This window comes from Chaetodon auriga, chromosome 21 (assembly GCF_051107435.1).
Source record: "Chaetodon auriga isolate fChaAug3 chromosome 21, fChaAug3.hap1, whole genome shotgun sequence".
NCBI classification, from domain to species: domain Eukaryota; kingdom Metazoa; phylum Chordata; class Actinopteri; order Chaetodontiformes; family Chaetodontidae; genus Chaetodon; species Chaetodon auriga.
The window spans coordinates 18020001-18040787 of record NC_135094.1 but is presented as its reverse complement, the minus strand read 5'-3'; the positions used below and the strand labels follow the sequence as shown (position 1 = coordinate 18040787).

Here is a 20787-nt window from a genome sequence, read left to right as displayed (position 1 = left end):
ATGTTGCATAGATGCAAAGACCTCAAATGAAGAACTTTTGGGATTTGTGATTGGGCAATATAAACAAAACTGACTTGACTTGACAGCTGGCTCATTAATGACTCTATTCCTAGCTGAGACCCCACCTGGTCGTTGAGGAGGAATGCGGCTGAGTAGGGTGTCAGGATGGCGGTGTAGATGACCAGCAGCAGGATGAGCCAGTCCCACACTGCCTTGAAGGGGCTGTAGTGCAACACCGTCCACTTGTGGATGCGAGGAGCCTGGAGCTTGTACTCTGGCAACACATCTGCACCCAGAGACAGCACCTGGGGAGACAGAGGGGGACAGAGGGGCAATCAGACATTGAATAATAGGAGGCAGAGAAGGAGGGACAGCCAGTGATGAGGGAAGAGGCTGTATATATAAAGTGTAGTGGGATGGAAAATGAGTTGACAAACATGCAAGCTGTGCACAGACACACAAACACACACACACACATTTGCACACAGCCTGAGTGCACATAGCAGCTCCATGAAATATACATCAACTTCCATGACGACGCTGTGCTTACACACTAACTACAACAACAGCGCTTTGCAATTACAGCAATAGAGCCAGTGTCCACTGAAGATGAAGATGACGAGAACCGTTCTGAAGGCACTGACCCTGTTAAGGTTAACCTCCCAGGCAGTGCGCTTCCCACACACGCACATAGACACAGTCATTCTAGATATGCAAATGCACAATAATGCATAGATGTAAGGCACACACACACACACACACACACACACACACACATGCAGCCACGATTCCAGTCACATCCTCCACTTCTCTGATCCAGTGGCTCTGACACGAGGGCTTTGAGTCTCAAGTGACAAGTGACAAGGAAGCACATATAACCATATTCCAGATACACACGCACACACACACACACACACACACACACACAGATCATTTTCCTCTGTCTTCTGCCTCACCCACAAACACATTAAAACACAAACGCACACCAAGAATGAAATCGTGGGTATTATGGAGCAGTTCTAAGTAGCTTTACTCGCAGTAATGTATTCCACCGTCTGCACTGCACTCGGCCTGGATGAGAGCAGGAATGAATCAGTATAAAGAGGCATTAGCGCAGCCTGCCTTGTGTCTCTGCTTAATAGAATCACACAGTGAACTGCAGAAGCTCGGCCGCTGTGCTGAAAGAAGAAAACACTGAGCGTCAGAACGCGAGCGATGAATCCAGACGGGAGTTTTGACTGACTTTCGCTGTGTTCAAACAGTATGTGGATGAATGCACAAATAAACAGAGGAATAACCGAATGGAAAGATGCATAATGAATGAAGGTGGCCTCAGCCTGAGCTTTTCAAGATAGAACGCAATTCACAACAGTGAGAAAGTGTTAGAAGTTAAACACTCTGTCAAACACTTTCAGAATGAAATAGTTAATTGCAGACTTCACATTTAAATTTGAGGGTGTTTACTGACATAAGTCAGAAGTTATTTGTACAAACGTCTACTTGGATATGTTTTTCCCTTTCTGAAGCTCTTCACACTGATACATGCATTCATTCTGTGAGACCACGAAGGGTTTTCCAAACAAACGCTGTAAGCTCGGAGCAAAAATTCATCAGCAGCGCAGCAGACCATTTGTATGCAGGTGAAGCTGCCCTCTGTTTGGTCTGGGAGGCAGTGACTGACGGAGTTCCAACACCATCTCCAGAGACCGGACAGAGTGTGGACAGTGTTGCAACAATCATGAGATAAACAAAACATACCAGAAGCTATAAAAGACGAGGTAAAACAACAGCAGAGAGGCTTGTTGTGTGATTCAGATATGATCCTGAGTCCTGTATTCCCCGTTGGCACACTTCCCTCACCTCCTCTCACCTCTGTGTTTTTTTTCTCGACTCACTCCATTTAGCTTTCATTACTCTCTCCTCAACTTTCCCTTGTTCCTGTTTCTTCCTGCCCTCCCCTTGACCTGCTAAATCTCTCTTCTGTTCTTATTTTATGTTTTCTTTCAGCAAACCTCGCACCACCTTTCCACCTCCCTCTCTTCTTCCACACAGCCAGCAGCCCAGTCACTTTTCATTCACCCTGTTACCTATTACCATTCATCCTGCCTCCCATCTCACCTTCCTTTCTTCTCCCGCTTGAATGGCACTTTTTTTTTTTTTTTTATCCCTTTGCACTCTCTCTCTCTCTCTCTCTCTAGATTCTCATCCATTTTCTCCCTCTGACTCTCAGCCGCCCTTCCTCCCTCATGCTTTTATTCTCCCTCCCACTTTCATTATCACCCATTCTCTATCTCTTTATTCATGTACAGTGCTTATGATTAAAACATCTCTAAAACATCTGGTACACGAGGATCTGATATCCCTTATTCTCTTTGCGGCCTATTTCCTCAGGAGTTGTTTTTGTAGATACCAAAATTTGGCAAGATAACATTTGCTTGATTTATTAAAAATGAGCGAGAAAGCCGGCTCTTCAGAATTCTGGCTAATTCAAAGGCTTTACTTTCAAGTATGTATGTATTTCTGTATTCAAGTCCTTGCTTGTATAAAATCACACTTGCACTGATGTTTAGTTCATGGAGATAGAATACTTCTCTTGGCAACTGTGTGATCTCTCTAATGTATAATTAGCAAACTTCAATGATCAGTTGATTTGAGTGGAATCATGGTTCTATTGTGCTGATCTGTCTCCATCTCTTCTATGGAGAACGCAGCGATGCTAGCTTGATTTGTGTTCACTATCCATTAGCCACATAGCACAAGACATCCAGTCAGAACTGTCTACATACAAGACTGTGTGCTGCAGCAGTTCACGCCAACCCAACAACTGCTGCACTTCATACAACAACGCTAAGAGTCTACCAGCATGCTAGCAGCTCTGTGAGGCTGTTCTTAGGTACAGAGGTGATTGCGGCTAAGTGCTAAAGAATTCTAATATGCCCACACTGACAATATTAGCTTCAAGCAGGCATAATGTTCACCATGCTGACTCTTAATTTAGCGTGTTAACATTTGCTAATTAGAGCAAAAACAAAGGATGGAGGAGTCAGTTTTACAGGTGTTTAAAAAGGTCACAAACCAAAGTAGTGTCTAAGTCAGCAGGAATTCTCCTCTGGTAACCATGAAAGTCTAAAACTTTCCGGGCAATCTCTCCAGGAGCTGCTGAGATATTTCAGTCTACACCAAAGTGGTGGGCTGACTGGCAGATGGGCATCACATCCCTAAAGCCATGCAACGAGCATGGCTTAACTCCACAGAGACTTATAATGGGGGAAGTTACAACTCGGATTTTCCAAATAATTTAACTTTCACTTCATGTTAGTGTCTCACCCCAACTGACCGGCTCAACTCTGCTTGCTGCCACTTCACATTGGTTAAAACGCATTGGTTGCTTTTTCAGCATATGTTGCCTTTGAAAAAGACCATATTGACACAGCTGCCGTTTTCCTCTCGTCACGCTCAGGGTGGGAAGCTCTCGACATATGGCCTGATGCCCCTCCAGATTTCCACTCTGCATTGTCTTTTCAGTTCCTGATCAGCTGGGCGGCGGTGAAACGATGACATTTTCTCAGATTCCCCGTGTTTAGAAGACTTGCGACTTGGAGCACAGCAGTTCAACGTTAGCCTTTTGATAACAGCATTTGAGCTTCCCACACTGTGCGTGGTGTGGCGCTTTCCAAAGAGCTGTCAAGAAGAAGAAAAAAAAAAAAACATCAGCCCTGCTCCCACCTCCTCCTCTTTCATTTCCTCTCCTTTTCATGGTCACACACCTGACCACCTTCTTAAACAACCTTAACTCTTTAGCACATTTTCTTTACCAAACACGACTTTGAATTTCAGATTGTCAAGTTTGTTGGTTGGTGTAAAGCTTCTCAGAGATTTTTGGGTCTTCATGCACCAGTAGTCCTCGGTAAACTAAATATCTCAGGGATGATCAGAATGAGCAGCTGTGGGGAACCTTCAGAGCTCCAGAGCTTCTGTAAACCCAACCCCGCCATCAACTGCGCTTTCCCCTAATCTGTTTATCACAGTTTTTAGTCCAACAGATACAATCTTCAATATAATACATGCAAAAGACTGAGGAGGTTATAGGACATACACATACATGGTGTTTATCACAGTTCTCAAGATGCTGTGGTGAGAAATATGACTGGAGCAGATGGAAAGAAGTTTTACACTGTTTGCATCAACTAAAACATTTTCTTTCACACTGCTGCGTCTGTCCCCACCTGCCTTTGATCACCGACGAGCTTCATGATTTTTAGAGTTTGGTTTCATTCAAATGTGAGCTTGGCATTTCCTCTCATGCTGGCTTTGTGGGGCCAGAACCTATTGCTTCAGGGTCTGTGCTTTGGTGTTTTCTGATCAAAGGATCGCCTACAGTGGCCTGCTGGGGCCAGTTGCAGCAAGCACACATAAATATTGGATATGTCAGCTTTAAAAAGTGAATAGATTAAACTCAGAAAAGGGGTCCTCCTCTTTTTGGTTTCAGGTCAAAATGTCAGACAAAGATCCAGGATTATCTCAGGTATCACTAACACTCTGTATCCAGACGTATGCACACATGAACACACTTTCAGAGGTGTGAGCCGGCACAAACACACACATGCACACACACCCCTACAGTTCAGTCAAGTGCCCCTCTCAGCTGTGCGTCCCCTCCTGGAGTATCTTGCGGGTTATTTTTAGCCATCTGTGTGAAACTAAAAAACATTGCCACAAGGACTGTTAAAAGTGCAGATGTCAAGACACATTTAAGTGCAGATAGGGCAGAGTTGTATTTGAGGACAGCACTGGAGGGAGAACACTTGGAGCAATGGGGGGGGGGGGGGGGGGGTTGGGGGGTAGTTTACAGAGCTGACCGCCTGTGCTATGAAGATGATATGTTTTTCTCACTTCACCCACAACAAGCTGTTTCTTCCTGGCGTCAGTCTACAGAGTGGAATCCCCAGTCCGGCAGACAGCGGCGTCATCGCTGAATTTCGTACATCATCTTTGCTGGAATTTGACTTTTACTCCTGAAATTGATGCTATTTGCATGGACTGCATCTGACACACTGGGGTTAGGTCAGGCTAAGTGTGCTGAATTTTCTCATTTAACTGCTTGTCTTGACTTTTGAGAAAAAATGTATTAATTTAGATATTTAGTGACTATTTGAAGTCTTGACTAGCGTAGAACAGGCTGCATGCAGACAGAAGTGGATTCATTTTCGGGTTGACTGCTGCTGTGTCAGGTCTACTTTACATGACACTGTATGGTTTAGAGTGACAACACAGGGGATATGCGGGCAGGAGGGGATGACTAGTGACAAGATATAAATCAAATTTAAACCCAAAATGTCACATACATAGTCTGCACCTGCTAAACCACCACACCTGTCATATTCTCTTTACTTTCTGCAATGACACTTTTCAGTAAGATGACAACAGAATAGAGGGATAATGTAACATGTTTAGAAGTCTATTCTCTCTCTCTCTCTCTTTTTGTTTTAACAAGAACGCATGAGCGATGGGAAAGACAAGATGACAAATTTGTTTCCAGAAATCCTTCATATTGCACAGCACTGTGGACATCAAAGATTCTTAAAGTTGAATTAAGCTGAAGTGGATAAAGAGTAAATACTGTAAAGCAGGAAATTAAAAGAAAGATGGCGAGATAAAAAGATTAAAAATATGCAGATAGGAGAACGGATATGACGCACAAAGAAAACACAAAGTGTTTCTTCCTTAAAAAAATTCTCTCAGCAGAACTGATCAAAGATAAGGTAAAGAATTTGTTTAAAGGAGTAAGTGCCACAACAACAAAGCAGCTAAAAGAAGGACAAGGTCACGGTATTGACTGAGTCTGAAGTTGAGAACTCTGAAGGTGATGACTCACCTTTTTAAAGGCAACACATTTTGAACAGCACGCACACACACACACACACACACACACACGCACACACACACACACACACACACACTCCTGCTGCAGTCCTATAAAGGGCGATGACTGAACAGCCAAAGCCACTTCCATCGTAATCTTCAATCAAATCTTCTATCGGTGCAGAAGACTGAGCCACAGGCACACACAGCTGCAGAGGCACATCCAAAAAGTTTTGCACACAAAGTTGCAAACTCAAGAACTAAGTGAAGCTGGGAAGTCAGAGTGCACCTGAACAACTCACTGTCTGTGTCTTTTGCACTTAAAAGAAACAGGTTGTCATCCTGAGAGAGAGTTTGCAACAGAAGTTGTCACTTTGGGAATCGTGCTAAAAAGTACAGAGACTGTACATCATCACAGCTGATGGACATCCTAGGCGTTGTACAGGCAGTTCAGAACTACAGTACAACACTACACAGAGGTACGAGCTGCATCTATCTTAGAAGAGCTTCCTTTAGTTCTGTTTGATCAAAGAAGGCACCACACAGACTTTAAAAGTGTCTTTATCAACCCTCCTTAGAAGTGGACGACCCAACGGCAGCTTTCAGTTCAGCTCTCTGTAGTCACACTGTGGCGTTTATCAAACTTGACAACCTGTCTGTTGAAAAGTTTGTGTGAGTCTCAGGGGGGAGCGGGCCAAAAAAAAAAAAAAAAAAAAAGACATGGTATGAGGTAGCTGGAGGCAGTCAGGCAGTATGCACCATCCATCTGCTTCGTAGGGGTGTTGATGGTTTTGGGAGGTGTCCATGTCTCACATTGTGTGAGATGTGTTTGGCAGGAAACACTGTGTAGATGGGTGTAAACTTGAAAAAACAACTAGCGTCCAAGCATGCAGACAAATGAAAACAGAGAATGAAGACAGAAGAAAAAAAAAAAACCTCCTTTGAGCTCAGTTATAGAGATATTTTTAGCCAGACATTAATTACCATCTTTTGGCTCTGTGCTCCCATTTAGAGTGAAGGAGTTGGACCGAGGAAATTTTCAATCAAGTGTATTCCAGCTCAAAGCATCATGGGAGGTATGTGTCATATGAAAAGCCCTCTTCACTTCCTGTGGCGTTGTATCAGCCACAGGAGAGTTGGTCTAGTTAAAAGAGTTTGATATTTTGAAATTTGAAACGCAGTGTCCATTTTTACTTTTCATGTGTGGAAAATGAACCCACATCCCTGAATGTGTGAAATCTGATACACGCATGCACAATGGACGTTAAGTATTAACAAGAGGGTGTATGGAAACTCGCACAGAGACAGGTATTAATGTTGCAATGTGTGTCTCACACACACAATTTATGTTACACGAGTATATAAAAATACACTCCATGTGTCTGTGTGAGAACGTGTGCATGTTGATGCTGCCAAGTGCTTTTGTTAGCGGCTAAACTACTGAGTGAGCACCAGAATTGAAGCTTTAAAGGGGATCTCCGCTGATGGTGCACATCAAAGTGTGTTTCCAGGTGCTGGGGAGTACTACGGCATATGGGAAAAGAAGTTGTATAAAGCCTTTTGTGGCTCCCGAGGGAGCTGTGTGAAGTCTGATAAATGTCCGAAAGTGATACCATGGATCAGTGGAACCCTCTTTTAACGCTTTCTGTCTCCACTTTTTTTTAGGTGATAAATTTGGGATTTATGCAAAAGAAGTTTTTTTCAAGAATTTCACTATAATGTGGATACATGAGGTGAGACAACAAAGGTTGTGTTTCTCAGTAGCTTTCCTATTAATGAACTTCTACGCTGAGAGTGTTGAAACATGCGTGACCGAGGAAAAAGAAAAAATGTGTGTGTGTGTGTGTATGCGTGTGTATACAGGTGCAGATGTGTTATTCAAGTTACTAATACTACACTACGTCTGCACAGACTATAAACAGACACACACTTGTCTATATGCATTCACAGACCCTCACATACACACACACACATACACACACAGGATGTGCCTGCCCTCTGGGCAAAGCATGAAGTTACACCATCACTTTGACATAAGATAGATTCGGAGGGAATGAGAAAGAGAGAGAGAACAGCTAGGGTGCACACAAAGGAGAAAGTGTGTGTGTGTGTGTGTGTGTGTGTGTGTGTGTGTGTGTGTGATGGAGAGAGAACTAATAGGAAAGACAGAGAGGGATGAAGAAACAGAGCCAAGAGGGACAAATGTACAGAAAGACACAGAAAGTCAGAAAGACAAAACAAAAGAGGGAATAAAAGTGAAAGAAGAGTAACAATGACAAAACTGTCCAGCCCTGTGGAGGGTGGTCAACAGGACACTTCACTCACTCTCACACACACACACACACACACACACACACACGCACAAATGTCAGTTCTAAAATAGAAAATGTTAGCGTGCGCTTAGAAGCCGGAACAGTTGGACATCTACAGCGGCTCAGATTCTCTGCCAGATTCAGAGCTGAACTTTGCCACAACACACACACACACACACACACACACACACACACACACACACACACACTGAGCTCATACTGCTCCTCTCACACACAACCTGACTTCATCCTCTGGCTCTGTATTTCAACAAGTTCTCATCCCTAAAAAGGGAAAAGATAGTGGTCGTGGTTGAAAGAAACCATCATTAAGTGTGAGGAGGAGACCTCAACACAAACAGCAGGTTTCCATTAAGAGTTTTTATTTCTCATAAAGCTTTCATGAGACAACTCATCACACAAAATGCCTGTGCTTTTCTGTCTCGAACAGGTGAGTGCTCCTCTGAAACACCTGCTTCCTTTGCCATAGACTTCTTCAACCGCAGCTGTGATGCTAGGAAGCCTTAGTGAACACTGTGCACGCTTCACGATGGACAACTGATTAATATTTCATTCATCGTTAAACAGCCCTGCTCATTCTTGCCAATGCTCTGTATTAGATAGAGCCTGCCCTGTCAAGCATGGCCTTCAAACAACAGTGAAGGAAGCACATGAAACTGTTAGGGTTTGCAATTTCTAGAGAGCCACCGGCGTAGAAGAGCACACGGTTGTTATTTCGGGAGCAGCACGTCATATGTTTGATCCCCCTTTAATAATGCAATTTCAAATCATGTCTGTTTGGTAAAGGTACATATGTGTACATAGCTCCTGACTCCATGTATTGAAAGACGACACGCAAACATGACACACACCGCCTTTCCACTAGGAATTAGCTGAGCTTTTATGTGGGTAAAAAAAACCACATCAAATCCCGGTTTAAATGCAGCCAAGATGCACTTCAATGCCAATAATCCAACCCACCTCTGGAGGAGCAAATGCATGACATCACCGGGGCATAAGGAGGCACTAAAGTTGTTTTTTTGTGCAGAAATGTAACTAAAAATGTCATGTTAATCAAACAGGTGGCAGATAGTTAGGTGCCTGTCAGAGAGGATTGTTAGGATGATGGTGGATGGAGGACAGGTGTTCACCGCCAGCTTCAAAAGATGGGAAAAAAATCCGACGGCGAATGATGTGCATGCCAGTCTTTATCCTGGCATGACTTGGAAGGCAAGCTTGACTTCCACTGCCAAAAACACACTTTAAAGGCAGCTGTACATAATGAGGGAAACACATATAGACACATACAGTATAATGTACAAGCATGTCCCCGCCGACACACACACACACACACACACACACACACACACACACACACACACATTTAATAACTGACTTTCTTTCTCCTGTCACCCTGAACTCAAGTCTGCAAGCTAAATGGATAAACCCCACCCTAACCTTTAGCCTAGCCTTATTCCAACATTTCAAATAAAAGTCTGGATGACGTCTTTCAACTTCAACACACACACACTGCTGCAAAGACACACTCACGGACACACACGAGGGCGCAGGGTTCTGACATTGGCCGGCGGCTTTATCTTTCACCAAAAGACGGCATAATATTAATAGATAGTGTCGGCTGATAAGTTCACAGTCAGTGGACAGAGGAGCCACTGCTGTCTGCGCAGTGCTGAAGGCAAGAAATACTTTGTTATTTCAGTAAAGTACAAATGAAACAAGTTCATAAAAATCCACAAAAAAAAGTGGGTACAATAATGTCTTTGAAACTTTAATTCTGTGTGGCCAAATCCCAACAGAGTCTGAAATGTTTTTAAAAATTAATGAGACCAACGCTCACTAAAAGACTGATTACAAGGATTCTTGTGATTTTATGCTTTTTTAGAAATATGATTCGAATATAATTTTCCACTACATATATATGTGTGTGTGTGTGTGTGTGTGTGTGTGTGTGATGCAATAGAGGGATCAAAGTAAATCCAAGGTGTCTCTCCTCCGCAGTATCTGGGCAGCTGTGGTGCATCTGTGTTCTCCATGTTGTTCGATGAAACATGAAACAAACAACAAAAAGAATTCGACTTAAAAGGGAATAATAATCTCTGAGGAGAAAGTAGGTTTTGGATTTGGATTCTATCCCTGTTTTGCCACAAAGCTGCTCCATTTTTCCCCTCTTGATTTAGTTTCTAAGTCCTCTCTGCCAAAGCAGCACTCAAAAGAGAATTATATTTAAATCCATTTGTTTCTGAGTCTGTCATCAAATCACTTGAACTGAAGCAATTTTTTACTCATTTTTTATTATCATTATTCTTTTTTTTTTATTCTCATTTCCATCACTGTAACTATTTCCCCAAAGTCTTCCAAACCGACTGTTTCCTGTTTCTCAGACAAACAACGATGATCAGTGATTGGTTTGTTCGGTGCATGCACGCATTCACACCTCATTCATGTGTCTGTCTGGCTGATGATTGGTCGACTCGACGTGCTGCAACTCTCCTCCACTTACCGACTCAACACAGTCATATCAGAGAGCCACAGCAAATGTTGCTGAGAAGGAGAAACAACACTAAATTAGGTACTGTAGTAGTAAGCTTGTTAGCTGGCATGCTAACATTTGCAGCTTACTTCAGAGCGGGCAAACACAACTGAACAAACAATACAAGACCCCCCTCGACCCTGACTGACCAGCCATGCCTAATGACAATTCCTAGGCACAGATTGGACAGTAGCTGCTTGGAGGAGGGGTTTGGCCAATGGTAATTCAAGTCCAATTAGCCTACTGCCATAGTGCCAGAGACTGCTGATGAGCAAAGAATACATTTTGTTTCTACAACGCCACTTTCCTGGCCGTCACCTCCTATAGAACACCCCGTGTGTGTTACTGTATACACCGCATGAGTACAAGCATACTGTATTTTGCTTGTATCCATGCTTATGGTCATGCATTTGTATGGGTATGCCTGCATCTCTGTGTGTGTGCATGTGTATCAGCTTGATATCTGCCTACCACCATGATTGGCTTCCTGGCTGACCTTTTTCTCTCCAGCTCTGACAGTTCCCATTAAGACATAACAAAGGAGCATATTTCCTCAGCCCTGATCTCTCTCCCTCCATTTCTCTCCTCCTCCTCACCACCACAGCCTTCTCCTCCAATATTCATCAGCACCATCAGCGCTCAGGGAGGTTGCTCCCTCTCTCTGTGGATATCTTTTTCTCTCCATCTCTCTTTGTCTTTGTCCCCATATCTCTTCCATGATCTAATCGTGCTCCATCTCTGTCTCTCTTTTTACCCTTTCTGAGTCTTTGTCTTGATCTTTCTCTGCCTCAATTTCTCCATTACTCTATACATCTCTCTCCCTCAGACTTGAAATATGAATGCAGCAATGGAACACTACAGAAGCAATTGCTGTGGGGCTGTCGACAAATGGTCTGCACACAGACACACACACACACACGCACAAATATTAAGTGTTAATCTACGGCACAAGGAGACTTCTGAGTCTTCAGAGTCGACGCTCAGTTTAAGTTTTTAATCTGCTCTCTCCGTCTGAGAAACTGCTTTCATCCACCAGTATTCAAAGTGGAGATAGGGTGGCCTTAAGTCCAGTTCAACAGCAACCCACCAGGGGATTTAATCTGTGTTGACGAAGGCAAATATCCACAAGAGAACCCCCTCATCACTTTTTGGGAGACGCTGCTGTATTATCCAGGTTTGCTTACACTTCACATTCTGTTCACATAAAGCCACCCTACACAGACTGCAGAGCACACGTTGTGCAATATTGATGGGACTCAGTGCAGAGCTATAGCTGCTGTTCCTGTGGCTTTAAAGGGATCAGAGGATGCCATCATGCATTAGTTCAAACTATGGAATCAGGCCACTTGAATAAAAGATGCTGGTGTGTGAAGCCACAGAGGGATATACACACACTCAGTGGAAGACACATGGTATGTTCTCTGTTTGTGCAGTGGGCTTTGGGAACACTTTTTTTTTTTTTATTATTTTCTTTTCCAGTGCATTTAAGGGTGCCATCTTGCTGTGCAAATGAGTGGTAGAAGTCAAACAATGTTATTAAAAGACGCCAAAGTCAGCACAGATTTGTCATGCATGTGCTGTGCTGTCAGAATGGATACGCAACGTCATATCAGGACTATGAATTTTCATACACCAAGCCTAATTTAAGCGTTATATGCACTACTTGATGGCCATAAAAGACTCAGATGATCATTTTGGGAAATTAAACTCAGCAAAGAGATCATTTTTCACAGCTTGGCTGAAGCATTTCCAGGAACAACAGATCGAAATGCAACACAATATACTGTATGTGATAACCTACATGTCATCCTTTATGACACTGGTGAAGCATTATATTTATTGCTCACTTACTTTCACAACATGACATTTACAAAGCAGAATATTGTTAATAATAATAGTTATATATAAAAAAAATTCTAAGGTCAAAGTTCCACTTACTAGCTTACGACTGAATCTTAAAGTTATAGAAGTGGCTCACGTGTCATCACATGGCCTTAAAGATCCCCTTCAGGCAAAAAAAAAAAAAAAACATCTGATGATCTGATACTGCTTTAAAAAAAGTTAGTTAACTCAATAAAAAATCTTAAAATTGCATCTATTCCTTCCCCCTTCCTTGAAAAGTAAAAAATGTATGAATATGCAAATATTCACTTCAAACTAGTTGACATAAAAGGAACAATCCATTCTCAGTGTATGTGCGCTGGAGGCTTCACATTCACATGTCACACTTGTAACACTGGACCTCCACTGGCTCCAAACTAGTTGCATTGTCACAAAATCCTGCTCATATGCACATTGTACACGTCTTACACTCAGATTTGAGATGAGCATATCTTCAGCAAATGAAATTGAGAAAATTGGAAATTGGTGTCAAACCTGTATCTGCGTGTTTCTGCACAGTAAAGCTCAAACATTCGAGTGAAGCAACAACGAGCGAAACACATTTTTGAGCACAGGGGGAATTTAATCTTGTCCTCTGGTTACGTGCTGGCTTGGCATCACATATGATCTTTCCCTGCCCATCCGCAGTTTCCACGTCAATGACCCGGACCCCGGATTAGGTGACACGATGACACCTGAGCTGCACCTTTGTGTTTAGTTTCAGTTCACCATGCTGTCTCCAAAGGTCTGGAATGAACATGCGTTAGATTTTTAATAATTCTTCATGTTAAAGCTGTCTGTCAAGGCCTGTCTAAAGTGTATAAATACTGTCGACAACGCATGATGTTCTATTCTGAAAGCCATGAGATACATGCTTTAATAACTGCTGTGACCCCTCACAGCAACCTCTGCCACTGTCGTCCCACAGAGGGGTCAGCAAGATGAGTGGGCCAAAAAATAATGGAATGAACGAATAAAAAGCCTCAGTCCAGTGCCCTGCACAGATGGATGGTTTCACTGGATACAGAAGAGCTGCTTGACCGAGCAATCATCATGTACAATCCATTGTTGGATGACAACTGCTTTGCATATGTGCAGCCATACTTAGTGTGTGTATATCAAGAGCTCACAAGTTCACAGTGAAACAGATCATCTGTGCATGTTAGTGTGTGTGTATGTGTGTGTGTGTGTGTGTGTGTGTGTGTGAGAGAGAGAGAGAGAGAGAGAGATAGATGATGACGCACATGTAAATCAGTGCTTGTGAGTGTTTGTGTAGACATTCTTATGTTACGGGTGTGTACAGTATGTGTGTGTGTGTGTTCACAGTGGTCTGCTGTGGTCTCAAGGGAGGCTGAAAGACATGTAGCACACACATAAATACAGAGGAGCAAAGAACCGCCTCACACACACAGACACACACACACGCACACACCTCTGGGATAGCTACATGGGTACAAAGCTTGTCTCTTTGTCTCAGCCCATTGCTTCACTAAGCATCATTGTAATTCACAGATTATTATCCAAGTCACTGACATCCCAGAAACACTTGGCGTTGATCCACACACACAGACACACACACACACTGATTCACACATTTATCTCCATACATAGTGTGGATGCATGAATGTACATGTGCATGAATGAGCCTGGAAAATCATATTTAGCCTCTCTGAAAAGCCAAATCCAAGACACAAAAGCTCTGGTAAGATGAGCATGAAAGAGGCGATGACACTGAACTGCTGTGGTTTGATTGGGGGGGGGCATCAGTTAGTTAGTTTGAGGACAGTGTAGAAGGCTGTATTTCAAAAGGCTACGTCCACATCCATGTTAAAACTGGTTGAAAGACAATGACACATATTTTTAAAAGTCTATTTTTACAGTGAAAGTTATTTGCCAGTCGAAGGTTCCTCATTATGTAATCTGCCCGTATCAGTGAAAATGCCTGTGAGCTTTGTATCACCAAAAAACAGCAATGCTGCCAGAACAGCTACTTGTATATGTCTCTAAAATAAGTGATCTGGAGATTCATGAAAATGCAAAAAATGACAATAAAACTCTAACATTTGGGCGACTGTGCTCTCATCAGTTTCCTCTTGACGAGTGTTGGTTATCAATCCTCAATACTTTTTGAGCATCGACCAGAATATGACAACAGCTTTGATTATACCAAAGCAGTACAGAATATCATGTTAATTAAAACAGGGCTGAAGGTTATTGGCATCCAAATTGAAAATAAATAGCCCTCTCTTGACTTGTAGTTTCACACATCACACATTGTAAATTTCTTCAGTTCTTCAGTCTTGTAAAGTTCCAAAGTTTATAAATCTCAAACTAGCTTTAACAGTGCAGCTTTATTCTAGTCAAACCCAGCCTGGTTTCCATTTATTAACTCCAGCAACTGCATCTGTCAGTGGTTTGATAACCTTTCGCTTATTCATGGAGCGCAAACTACTTTTTAAAAGACATGAAAACAGCTTTTAATACCGCTCTGATCTTGTGTGGCATTGCTGCGTTTCAAATTCATGAGATCACGTGGTGAGTTTAAATGTGGCCGAGGATGACGGCGAGATGACTCATTTCGGTGTCAGCAAATGTACTGGAGTGTTCACAGTTTAGGCGCTGCTACTGTTTGGCATCAGCTGGGGCAGCAGGGAAAAAATGTTTTGATATTTGTTTCACACATATTATGTAAACTTCCCATGTACTGTATCTGTAACTGTCTTATGTCACATGGCAAAACGAATGCAGTCCCATCTTACCGAGGATTAACTCTGCAGATCTTCGCTGCATCTTCGTCACTTCTACTTTGGATACAGAAAACAAACAGTGTGAGGGAGATACATCACACCCTCACCAACGACAACCTGATGTACGATGAGCCTGAAGCCAACCCAAACAATCATTTTCACTGAAGTACAAAATGACACAGCAGAAATTCGTATTAGAAAAACCGACTGGGGAAGTGTTAGGAGGTGATCTCAGGATGACACTTGGGTGCCAAATGCATAGAGGGGATGCAGCTGTGGACAGGCTGCGATGGCTCGGAAACCAAACTGGATCTTTCCTGTGTTTCTCACTCTTTACATGCCTGCCAACGTTCCCACCTACACCTTCCTACCTTCCTGTCTTCCTCTGTCCTTCCCCTGCTTCCTCTTATTGTTTGTATCACAGGACAACAAACGGCTTAGGGAAGGCAGAACCACAGTGAGGCCGGTTCAATAACAGACTCCAGGGCCCATTTTGTGCTTCCTGGTGGCAAAGCTGTGTGCTTGATGATCCCAGCAGCACATGGAATCCACAATCACCTTCTCTTTCTATACATCCCTCCTTCCCCCACTTCCCCTGCTCCTCTCCTCCGCCATCGCCTTTCTGTCTCCTCTCACCAGAAAATACAGCTCTCTCACAGCTGGGTGATGGGGCGGGGTGCATATTAAGTCTCCTCACAAGGTTTCTTAATCCCACCCGGCAAGCCGAGCCGAGCCAGGAAAACATGCAGAGGAGATATCGGTGGGATTTTTTTTTTCGCCCTCAAGCTTCCCTTATCAACATCTCCACTTTGGCGAGGGCTAAGCTCCTCCTGATGAATGCACGCATGCACATGCAAAAACTATTTGAGAATATACAGTAAGAATGTGTGTGAGAATGAAGGGTACGTATCCCCAGACAAACTAAAACATCCACACATGCAACCAACAAACACTCCAACACCATATACAAATCAAGCAAAATCAAATTTAGCATGGCTGCTCACCTAAACATTCAGCATACTGGCAGCCGAATTTATCCCACCTCAGTCCGTCAACAGCTTCGAGGCCAACACCCAATATCGAAATAATTCCACTTGTGCAGAAAGTGCAGCAGTTATGTAGCCAGAAATGGTCATCCACAATGCCTAATGACTGTGCACACTCGTAGACACACATCTCAGAGCCAGCAGGGAGAATAGTGTGTCTTTACAAATCGCTTCAGGCATGTTGTACACCACAACATGTGTAGGAGTCAGGGAACGCCTAAGCTCCACTACCTCACCCTCCCTCGACGTCCCGTTCCCTTCATCCTCCCTACTATAGGCAACAGGTCTTGCTTAGTCTCATTGAGGTGTGAGAGTGTGTGTGTGTGTGTCTGTGTGTGTGTCTGTGTGTGTGTGTGAGGGCTGCATGGACTGTGAGTGTATTTGTCTGCAGGGCACTCTCACCCCTCCAGACTCTGAACAATCTTCCTTATTCTATCCAAGACTAATTCAGTTTGGTGTTGCATTTGAAACTTTATTCTCATAACGATTCACTGGAAAACACATACCAGAGTTCATACTGGTAACTCTTCAGAGTTTGGTTTCACTGAATCCACAGCGCAGGGAAGATCGAGGCATATCTTTGTGGAATGGAATCAGCTAACATAAAATCGAAACCTCGTGCTTTCTTTGCCAAACTCTATACGTGTTTGGCTCACCTCGGCCGATTGTGTTGCAGCGCTGCTCTCCTTAATGACAGCCGGCAGGTCGTATCAGCCACCGCAAATGAACTTTAACGCAATTCTGAGAGTAACTTGATGACAGGCCAAAAGAAAACTTGGCTGATGTCGGGTTTGTGTGCTCCCTGCAAGCTGTTGTCTGTACTCGGCCAAAGGCTGTTCATGAGGTAAAAGAACCTGCAGCTTGCAGCACCGCTGTACACCTGCAACTGGACTGAGCGTTTCTGTCCTCCCACCAAGTCCAACAGTCACATGGCATTTTTCAGAGGACGCATTGTCCCAGTTCAACTTTCATTTTTCCATATTATTAATTTAAACTGATCAGCTTTATAGTTTTGAATCATTTAGTCATCACAGTTGTTATCTTAATGTGTCTAATACACATCGGAATCACCTTCGCACTCATTTTGCAATAACCATGCAGAAGCATTCTGTGTAGTTTTCTCAATGGGTTTCCTCTGAACAACCTGAGATCGTTATCTCTCTGCATACACAAACAATCCCATAAAAAGTCAACAATATTGTTAACAAGGTGTCAGCGAGAAAATCAGATCAAATGGGCCCCTGTGGAACGGACCCAGCCTGTCGGAGGCCCCTCGAGATAAAAACTGTTTACCACTACATATTATTCTCTCCACAATTTAGCTATTATGACAAAGAGAATGATAACATGTAGATATTTCTGTTGCAAAGGTAAAAGCCTCCGAGGCTTGAGGCAAACCCCAGAGCCGCTCATTGAAACAGACACAGACTTTATGAATAGTGTGGCAGAATCAAAGGCTGATATTATGGAGCCACTTTCTAGTTAACAACTGCTGGCACGGCACGGAGGATACCCATGTATGGCCAAGGATGCTGCAGGTTTGTGAGGGTGGATTTTCTTTTTAATTGCTTCAAAACAACGGAAAAAAAAAATCCATCTCATGTAGTGCAGATCCACGGCTGTGTCCTATTTCTAGGTTTGCCAAACTCTTGCATAACTTTTAACACTGGCAGCAGGTACATTTAAAACTAAGGGTGCTTTCAGGTGTCAAACAGGCCCTGTCTGAAAGCTGTGTGGGAGGAAGGGAGAGAGAGAGAGAGAGAGAGAGAGAGAGAGAGAGAGAGAGAGAGAGAGAGATGGAGCCAAAATTGGATATCTGACTGCCAGTCTGTATCACGACTACATACTCAGCAGAGAAGGTGAAAATGTGCTCCCTGTTGGACCATTGATCCGTGACTATTGGCTGTATGTTTGAGACAGGGAAATCTCACCTCAATTTGCTGTTTAGATTTCTGTGTACGTGCGATCAAAACCATGTTTCTGGTCAGTGAACTTCAGATCTTCTTCTTTGCTGTTGTCCAGTGTGGAGCAGGGTATTGATGTCAAATGGAGTAAAACCATAGGCTGTCAGCTTGATTATTGGGCTTTGCGGCATCACTTTTACATGCAATTTATCCTGAAATTGAGCTGAATGTGCCAACAATCGACCATTACACAAAGAGTAGAGCACTTTAGGTACAAGATGCAATCATGCTCTGGGCTGTGCTTCATCTGTTTGTAACCAGGGCTCTAGTTAGCAGTCCAAGCAACCCTTACAAAGAATACATACGTGTTTGAGTAAGCGCTGACCAGCATAGGTCTGGAAGTGAGTGCTCAAGTTAAAATAATCAAAGCAGATCTTGAAGTTAAAAGTCACCTCTAGGTATTCTTAACACAGTAATCTATACTAAATATACACAGTTTACCCCTTAACTTCATCATAACTTTGTATTCTGTTGTATTTCTTTTCGCTTATTCAATTGTCTCACGGCATAAAAATTGACCTCTCCCTTCTTCAGTGTGACACACAAAGAGTTGAATGCAGTGAGGGATCGAAGCTTTTATCTGAACTGACTGCTCTATTTCATCAAGGGGCAGGTTGTGCACACAGCAGTATAAAATGGATCGTTTTTGCTGGATCTCTGTTCAAAATGAGCCTTACAGTATCAGCTCTCCTGCACCGACTCAGCTGTGTTCAGGATGCAACAAAAAGGGTTGGGGACACATTTTCCCGTGTGGCTCAACTCACCTGTTAACCCTTGTTTCACGTCTGAGATGCACATGTGAAGGCCGTGCATATACAGCCTTTGCATGCGCATCAGAAACGATCATCAGCATTTAAAGTACAAATTCATTAAATCAAGTAAGATTTTAGCTTAAGCTCACTTAGGGAATCGTGACTCTCTTTTTATTAGAAGTATTAGATGTAGGGCAGCGGCTTCACATTTTCCTCGGCCCTCGATGTCCCGCTGGTTAAGCTGACATGATCGAACCTGACTTTGTTTAGCCTCAAGATACCGCAAGAACAAACCAACAACAGCGTGAAAAGACTGCTATCAATGTTTGAGCAAAAGAAGATTCAACTGTCAAACGTTGCTACAACACCACCGTCTTTCTTCAAGGGAAATGTTGCTGATTTGCAGTTTTGTAAAGATACTTACTGGTTCTTTCTGTCCAACTTTGCCACCAACGAGACAGATGGTCTGCCTCCACTCTTTATCTGTGAGATCATATCGATTTACACTACCGTAGAGAATGAAGTGCAAAATTTAAAAGGTCACTGCAACAGAATGCAGCCTTGTTTTCCTTTGAGAGATACAAGAAAATGTGGCCACAGCCATTCAGACTAATGTAAAATCTCCATCAGCTCCATTGTGTCAGATATTCCTCTGAAATGGCTTCACACTGTGTGCAGACACTACTCTCTAAGTTTACAAGACAAGATACTACTATTCCCAAAAATAATTTCAAGAAGGAAAGTATTTTTCAACACAGCATTTCAGATTTTTTCCACCACACACTACACTTTGTGCAAGTTACAGCCTTATTCATCTTAGTCTACTCCACACTTCCTTCTCTTTACACAGACATATCTTCCTACACTTAGTCCTCCCCCTTTTAACTTCTCCAGACCTTCCCCTGTGGCACCTCAGTAGTCCCTCTCTGTCTCACCTCTCTCCCTTCGGCAGGTTGTGGGTGCTCTCTCGCCTCCCACCCGCGGCGGCAAGAGAGTGGCAGGCCGGGCGGGCGCGGCATTAGAGCAGCCGGGCAGCAGGAAGGGCGGCAGCAGTGATCGGAGGTAGCGGCTTTGGTGAAGGTCGACTGGCGCAGGAAGACGTTGAGGAGCTTGAGCAGCGATGGCAGGACCATGGTCCTCAGCGGCAGCTCACCGCGGTGGGGTCAGGGTCAGGGCTGCCCCCCGGGTGTCCGTGGCCGAGACTTCACTGTGTGGTGTTGCGACGATGAGGAGGTCACTGTGCAGAGGCAGCCCAGAAGGCGGAGTGTGGCATAGACTGAGTCTCATCCCTGGAGACACTGTCAAATGTCACATGAAAGAGGGGTGATCACTCTATTCCCCTGCTTCCTGGGTAAAGCTCATCTTCTTTGTTCTTCCTCCTCGTAGGCTTCTTCTGCCTCAGGCTGACAAACAGAAGGAGTCACAGCGGTTCGGTAGCCTGTTAAACATCCAACTATTCAACAGCTTCCACTCCGATGCAACTAAACCTCAGCCTGCCTTCCCTCTCCATGGCTCAGATCAGTCCTCAGCTGGCCCACGGTTCCTTATTAAACCACCACCGGCGTCACTTTTTTATTTTTTCTTGCAACATCTCAATGAGTTTCTACGACTGCCCACCACCCCCCCACACAGAGCCCTGGCTGACGGCTGTCTGGCTGTTAACTCCTCAGCATGC

General features: G+C 43.6%; 1 protein-coding gene across 1 annotated transcript in view; it reads right to left on the bottom strand.

Moving 5' to 3' along the window:
* Positions 1–20787, bottom strand: part of kcnh2b (potassium voltage-gated channel, subfamily H (eag-related), member 2b) — a 232308-nt gene that overhangs the window by 21689 nt on the left and 189832 nt on the right. Inside the window, exon 7 of the mRNA XM_076761316.1 lies at positions 126–305. Coding sequence (XP_076617431.1) covers positions 126–305 — 180 coding nt within the window. The remainder of the gene's footprint in view (positions 1–125; positions 306–20787) is intronic.